General features: G+C 35.8%; 1 protein-coding gene and 1 long non-coding RNA gene across 2 annotated transcripts; both read right to left on the bottom strand.

The window, feature by feature from the left end:
• Positions 1-413: 413 nt before the first annotated feature.
• On the bottom strand, positions 414-2558 carry LOC145783696 (uncharacterized). Its single transcript, XR_014290935.1, has 2 exons — positions 2301-2558; positions 414-1304 (listed from the first exon to the last, which is right to left on the bottom strand). It is a non-coding gene; the product is annotated as an uncharacterized LOC145783696 (long non-coding RNA).
• A 2654-nt stretch (positions 2559-5212) lies between these two features.
• Positions 5213-6708, bottom strand: LOC145782998 (uncharacterized). Its single transcript, XM_082594754.1, has 2 exons — positions 6444-6708; positions 5213-5343 (listed from the first exon to the last, which is right to left on the bottom strand). The coding sequence occupies exons 1-2, from the start codon at positions 6704-6706 to the stop codon at positions 5298-5300; spliced, it is 309 nt and encodes a 102-aa protein (XP_082450880.1). The 5' UTR covers positions 6707-6708; the 3' UTR covers positions 5213-5297.
• Positions 6709-7464: the final 756 nt, after the last annotated feature.

The following is a 7464-nucleotide window of genomic DNA, read 5'->3' as shown; positions in this document are numbered from 1 at the left end:
AGGTTAGCCTACATCATTAGGCCTATAACATAGCATGACGCCCTTCCGTGCCAATGTTTTTTGTATACCAGACACTTGTATCATTACTCGATGATGAGCTGATGGATGAGCATTGTCGCTATATCTTATCTTAAAACTTTAAAAAAAATTAGCCTTTCAGCAACAAAAGTGCCTTTTTTCATAATCCTGCCCCCTCAGTCAAAAACCGTTCCGGCGCCTCTGACTACCCCAGCACTTGCGTGTTACTTGCTGGCAAAACTCGTCTTCTTTTTGGGCGACAAAAATATGGTAGGTCTATAGTTTCAATAAAATATTATTCGGAATTGTTATCTTTCTATCCGCTTTCATGCAAGACATTGTTCCTTATCAAAGTTGATGTAATGTTATAAAACAAAGGTAAGGCGCTCCTTCATAATCATATCACAGAGTTTTGTTGGAGTAGCATGGTGCAGGCGATAGCATTTTGTGGTAGACGCATGTTTTAAGTAGATTATGATAATTATTAAGCAATACGTTAAATAACAATAGCAGCATAATGTTGTGTAGTTGTATCCATCGCAGAATGCGTTGCTCTAAGCGCTTTACAAAGCAGACAGTGTCAATCCAGCCGTATGGAGGCGCAGTCAGGGAGTAGGCCTACGTTACTTAGTAGCCTAATAATTGGAGTTGACATTCAATGATCTATTAACAGAAATAGGGTAAACCAGGTAACTTACTAAGTAGGGTAACCAACTAACAGAATTAAAAAAAGAAAAAAAGAAAAGAGTTAAAGTATAAGCTGGGTTGAACATAGTCGCAACCCAGTGTCGTAGCTAGAAACGTTTTAGGAGGTCAAAAACAACTGCTGGGGGGAAATATTTTAACATTTGAAATAAGAGTAATTTAAGAATAGAGCTATTGAATGCAGCGAAATGTTTATGAACGTTATTCAACATGTAATGCAGTACGTCATTAAAGCTCTGTGATGTCATTAAAATTCCATTTTGGAAGGAACTTCGACTTCATTTAATTTTTAGACGGTACTTGCGTAATCGTGCTGCTTTATGAAATCTATGAGTCGAACTTTATGAGAGTTTCACGTTCAGACGCGTTGGCAACAGCATTTGTCTTTGACAACAGCTTACAAGCTCCAAATACACAAAAAATGACTGGAAATAAAGTAATTGTGACGTTTCCTATCACTTTCAAGTGCCCGATATCATATGTCACTCCAATGATCCAAACGCTTGCACCTACGCCAATGCAAATGAAGGAAAGAATCCACAACGACATTCCACAAAGGTTTTCTCGACAATATTGGATACCTGTAAAAGACGAGACAGAGTAGCTACGAGAAGTGTAATAATTAGGACCAAATTTTTTTGGACCTAAAAAAAATTTTTGACTTTATTTTTAGTAGATCTTCTTCTTTCGTATGAGACAGAAAGAATTGTTCAGATTTCAAGGCAGGTAGGCCTACTGCTGTAGATAATATCTACAATAAAGGTAGTTCAAGAGGCTACATTAACTAAGTTGCCTAGTTCTTTACAACAAATATAAAATAGCATCTACGAAATATATAGTCCAATATTGTAGGCTATGTTGGAGTCTAAGCGAGGTTTAATTGTTTAAAATGTAGTTTTGTTTGAAACACATCTAGGTCGTTTTTTTGCGATAGTCTATAAGGCCTAGGCCTAGGCCTATGTCTCTTCCATAAGGTTAGAAAATGAGAAGGAAGAAAAATTGTAAGCTCAAGGCCGTGTTGTAGTTTTTTGATTATTTCAAGTTTCCAAGCTGTTTGGAAAGTTTCCTTGCGAATAAAATCTTTGACCCAGATCCAAAAGTACTATAGTACCTTCTGGACCTCCTGTCAATGTTACTGAATGGAAATAAGTAAGAAGCCCTAACTCACCGATGCCCTTATAGGGAAATAAATTATGTTACATCTTGTTTCCTCTCTTTTTGCAATTTGTATAAAAAATGTAGAATTTGGAACATAACTTATAAATTGGTGGGTCCTTTGTGGGTATGTTTGCCTACAAAACTTGTAGTTATGCTGTTGCTCAGGCAGGTTTATCCTATGCGCAAGTTTATTTTTACAGTAAAAATTCTAAAAAAATTCCTCCAAGAATTGTGGCATTTAAATTTTCTTCTGCCACAATTTTTTCGTAAATAATGAAATAATTAATTAAACTAATCTATTGCTTTCTCTTACAAACTGTAGTCTCGCTCTTCGGAATGACCGATAAATTGATCACATTGATATGTAGACTAAACTTAAAAGGCTTAAATGATTAGCCTACTTAAATCCATTAGATTACCTTCTGACTGCTTGTGTATTTGCACTTCCATTCTTTCTCATAAGTAAAACTTTCTTCTATATGAAAACGCTGTTAATTAAAATAATCTTCTTGCGTGTGGTATTATAATAATGTCACTTGATTGTGTTGGTTTTTGGACCTTACAACAAAGCAGCTGACAGTTTGCGACAGCTCTCTCTCTTTTTATGCAGGATGTAGACTACAGAGTACAGAGGCGATGACTTTCATTCCACAGCCTTATCATATGTTCAGCTGTGTCTCGATAGCACGCCAGTGTAGTATAATTCGCGTGAGCTTTTAGCAGCTTTAAACAGTGTGGTCTATTCTTTCTTGCTGAACAACGTAACCACTGTTGCGTCAATATTGAGGAAATCATTATGACAAAAACAATACGCTTCCGACAAACAAAGAGGCCTGGGAAGCATACTGACAGAGTAGCCTAGTCTTGCAGGCTACATGCGCGATCGCATTGTAGGCTGCGTAGTTGTAAGAAGAAATTTCTATCAACAATATTTATTTCAACAAATTTACAGACACTCGATGTTCACGCAATGACAGTTCTTCCACGAGCAGTAGCGTTGACACAGGGGTCCAGAAGGTACTTTTGGGCCCGGGCCCGGGGTAGTTTTAGAGGCCCGGAAACATGAAAAAACCACAACATATTCTTTGAATATAGTGCTTTTTCTTATAAATGTCCAGATTTGGGGTCTAAGGATCTCATTGATACCGGGCCCAAAATATCCTCTCAACGCCCCTGCCCGAGAGTATTGATTCTTTAATGGAATGTTGTAGTTTGCTTTTATCATAAGACAAACATTTTTATCTTAAATAACGTGTGTATGTAAATACGTAAATACGTACTACGTCATAATACGTGAATACGTAAATATAAACATAAATACTAAATACGAAAGTAAAATACGTGTGTGTGTTTGAAACGTTAAAATCGCTCCAAAGGTGTTGCAATCCTGCCAAATTTGAAACTTATTACCCTATTTTGATTTCAAGCACGTTATAACATTCGAGCTTTCTCGCTTTCTTCTTTTTTTGAACCTCTGCTGTATTTAACATGGATTGCTTTTCGCTGTAGTGGTTAGAAATAAAAATAAAACGGAAATCGTAATTTGCAAGTATGGATCTTATTCGGTCTGATGCAAATAAATTCGCCCCGATAGCTCAATTGGTTAGCTCGTCACTTCTGGAACGAAGAAACTTTAAGATCAATAGCGGCGCTGGTTCGACTCTCAAGGTGTGCGCTTGAGCAACGCACGTTAAGGACTGCTCTCCATTCAGCGGCATCTAATAAATGGAATAATTCCCCGGCAACAAGACTTCAACAATCGGAAACTTCACTCTGTCAATCTTGGTGACCGGGCCTGCGTCAGTGATTCAAAGCCTCTAAAAGTATGCGAAACTGCCAAGATTAAGTTCTGCAAGAAGCTTTCCCAGTCCGAGGATAAAGATTCAATCAATCAATCAAATAAATAATATCTGAAAAGGCATAGACAGAAAACATCAAAATTAAGCAACTTTGATATGTTTTGGATTAAAACAAGAATTTGCTTCAAAAATAAAGTCGATGATTCTATTTTCTCAGCTCGTAAGCTTGTAAAAATTCTTCGTTTACAGCTGATACGACGTCTATGGACAATAAATCAATGAAAAATCACAGGCTTTTATCACGCTTGGGTATTTACGTGTGTTTGTTAAACCCAGAACAATGCTTTTGTGTGAATTATAACGAATAACCTGCAAAAAGTATTTTGCTGCGACGGAATTTTTATCGATTTTTGCTTTTCCGCAAACCTTAATTTATAAAAATGTTTATACGATTGTCCAACCTCATTTACATGCATTTATCACCAACAGAAAACGAAAACAAAATATCTTTGACTAGAAATTGCTGCTTTGAAGGGATGAAGAAGGACGCATACAGAGGGCGAAATTTTTTTGGCGGGATGTTAAAAGGCTTTCACGTAGAGCAATACTATTAAAATTTAATATTTTGTATCCGCACTATCGATTGGGAAATATTGATTGTATACAATGAGAATTGAACAGCTTCACTTAAATTTAACATTCAGTGCAATAACGTTTGAATCAATACAACATCATATCCATACTTTTTTAAAACGATATAAAAAACAAAAATTTTGTTTCCACCAAATCTGAGGTAGGCCTACTCAGATTTGAATTCCTCCTCGTTTCCAATGGGATATCTTCAAGGTTGTGCAAGATAAGCAAGTGTAGCTAAAAGGAGTATTGGCCACATTGGCTACATATTGCAAATGCACAATTTTTGAGGCAAAATATATAAGCAAAGGCGTTAGGGTAGTCTCCATATTTTTCTTGTCAGAAAGACGTATCTCATGTTAAAAGTACGGTACGGTTACCTAAAATTCTTGTTTAGGCTATATCATCTAAATGGCAAGTTTTATCTTCAATCCCTGTGCTATATGATAGTAAATCTTCTAAGTTTTTTAACATACTCGTTGTTGTACAATACAGACCGGTGTAATTGTGAAATTATATGAGACCGCTTTATGATTTTTGTTGTGTTTATGGTGGTGCAAAGTAGTCAAAGATTTGAATGGAATAAACAGGAGGGCAAACAAGCCTGTGTCCAAGCCTAGAGCCTGCCTTCAAAGACGTTGTGGCTGGTTTGAGTGAGTATCGAACTGGCGTCCTTTTTAAAGATACGCTTCAAGACAAACGCTCTCATCACTTCAACACAGCCGAGACTACATGTTGATGGCAGGATTCTGCTTTTTTTCTCCTATTCACTATTTTGTTACAGAAACGTTTAAATTCTTTAAATGTTGAGAAAGCACCAGAAAAAAGCAATTTTGGAGTTCATCGAATATGCTTTCACAGAGCAAACTGCCTCCATTTGGATTACATAATCAGTGTTTTCACTGCATCCATTTGCTTGTGATACTAGTTTTCATTTGCAGCTTCTCCGTACGAAACAACAGGCTATGTTCATTGCTGCTGGATTTAGATTTCTCTTTGTCTGCTTTTTTCACGTTTTTGTCTTTTCTTCCTGAACAGTAAATCACATTATTTATGGTAATCATCGTCATGTGAAATAACCAGAAAAGTATAAACTTAAAAATGCAAATGATTGTAGCCTACCTCTCTGACTTTTCATACACAATGATAAAACGCATCCTCCAAACAAATACAGATTAATTAAAACGTGTGAACAACGTTTAACAAAGAGCTTCTTATCAAGAGCTTTGGTAAAGAGTTCGCTTTGTTATAGCACAAACATATAAAACTTAACAATGTAAATAGTGTTCACATATTTGTATTATTTTTATCCGTATATTTTTTCACGTAAACAAAAATAATAAAAAAACACGGCCCGTTGACGTTACTCAGTTTTATAAGTCTGTGGTAAGCTTGCAATGTTATCAGTTGTATTTTGGCTAGTTATCGATTGGTGTAGGCTAATGTTCAACAGAAATTAGTTTTTAAAAGTTTCATTGACCTTTTTAACTTCTGGCCTCCTCATCGTGGTTGAAAGTTCAGTTCAGTTTGTTTTTATTTTTAACCATCACATCGAAAAAACAATATATGACAAAGAAGTTGTACAATTGTCTGCATCAACAACCCGATGTTCGTTTTTTTTTTCCGCTAGACTTATTGCATTGTTTTTCTAAGTGGCTATTACACAAAAAGGTAGATTGATTGCTTTACTCATTTGAATTAACAGCACAAACCACACATGGGGTTGTTTTACAGTAAGCCTACAATAATAATCAAAATTAGATCTTGCACAGAACATTAGAAATACTAAAGTAGCTGCAAATGGAAATGGTTTAAACTTTAGAGTAGTCAAAAATGGTTGCTTAAAATAAGTTGTGTTACTTGCAATTATCAAAAGTAAAACTATTCTGTATTTCGTCAATGGGAACTCTCAATCGTTCAGGCCTACTCGCTTCAGAAACTTGCCAAGTTTTGAGTTTAGTTTTTAGTAACCATGAACAAACTGTGAAATAAAAGTGTTGAACTTAAAGTAGCATAAACTATTAAGCTTCTTTCATTTCTTTTTTTGATTTGAAGAAGATGGCTTAACTGTAAAAAAACAACAACAACGTGAAGCTGGAAATACGTTTTCAAAAGCAAGAATTCCTTTACCTTTGGTCATTCATTGACGAGTGTTCACATTTCTTTTTATAATCATTTAACGAACTTCTTGCTTGATTCAAAATTTGTTGTCTCTTCCAGTCTTTATGCAAGTAAATAAAGAAAACAATGATTGATGGTAAACCAATGATGAATGCCATGAAAAGAAAAACTTTTATCTTGGTCTCAAACGAGAGATGACGCAAGGCATAAGTATACATCAAGGAATCATCCTCATTTGCAAAAGTCTGAAGTTCAAGATCCGACTTTCGCATGTTTCTTGGTTTCAGTAAAATATTGCCTATAGTTTTGCTAATTGTTATATTAACCATGTCAATTTGCTGTGTGGTTACTGAAATAAAAGCTAACTTAGCCTGTAAATGTAAACAAAAAAGCTAAATGTAGTCTATTGTAGATTATAACCAGTGGGAGCGAAAATGACAGGAGGAAAACTATCTTTCCTGACAAAAATATATAGCAAAATTTAAAATGGGAGTCATTTTCTTGCAGTAGGCTATATTTTGTGTAAAAAATATGCTATTTACAACAAGCATTTTACTATCGTCCCTATGGCCGTTCAAAGAAGAAACGGGCGCCAAGCTAATGTTCGAAATGTCATGAATTTTCAAGACCTGATAGAAAAGTAACCTTTGAAATCCCGGTCAAGAAAAGTGTCTTTCCTTTGGAGTAAACCTGGAGTTGCCTTTTTAATACTTTTGTACAATAAAATTAATTGCTGTGACGACATAAACCTCAAAAAAGAGATTGTGGCTGTCAAACTCTCATTGGGCTACTAAGCTATGGCCTACTATTTATGTACATCTGCCCTGTTGCAGTGCCGGTCTTTGGGGTGTGCAAACCGTGCAATCGCACAGGGCCCGCAAATTAGGGGGCCCGCAATGCAAGTAAATAAAGAAAACAATGATTGATGGTAAACCAATGATGAATGCCATGAAAAGAAAAACTTTTATCTTGGTCTCAAACGAGAGATGACGCAAGGCATAAGTATACATCAAGGAATCATCCTCATTTG

The sequence above is a fragment of the Aplidium turbinatum genome, chromosome 14 (assembly GCF_918807975.1).
Source record: "Aplidium turbinatum chromosome 14, kaAplTurb1.1, whole genome shotgun sequence".
In the NCBI taxonomy this organism is placed as follows: Eukaryota; Metazoa; Chordata; class Ascidiacea; order Aplousobranchia; family Polyclinidae; genus Aplidium; species Aplidium turbinatum.
Note: the sequence above shows the minus strand (reverse complement) of the source record. Positions and strands in the feature narration are given on the sequence as shown.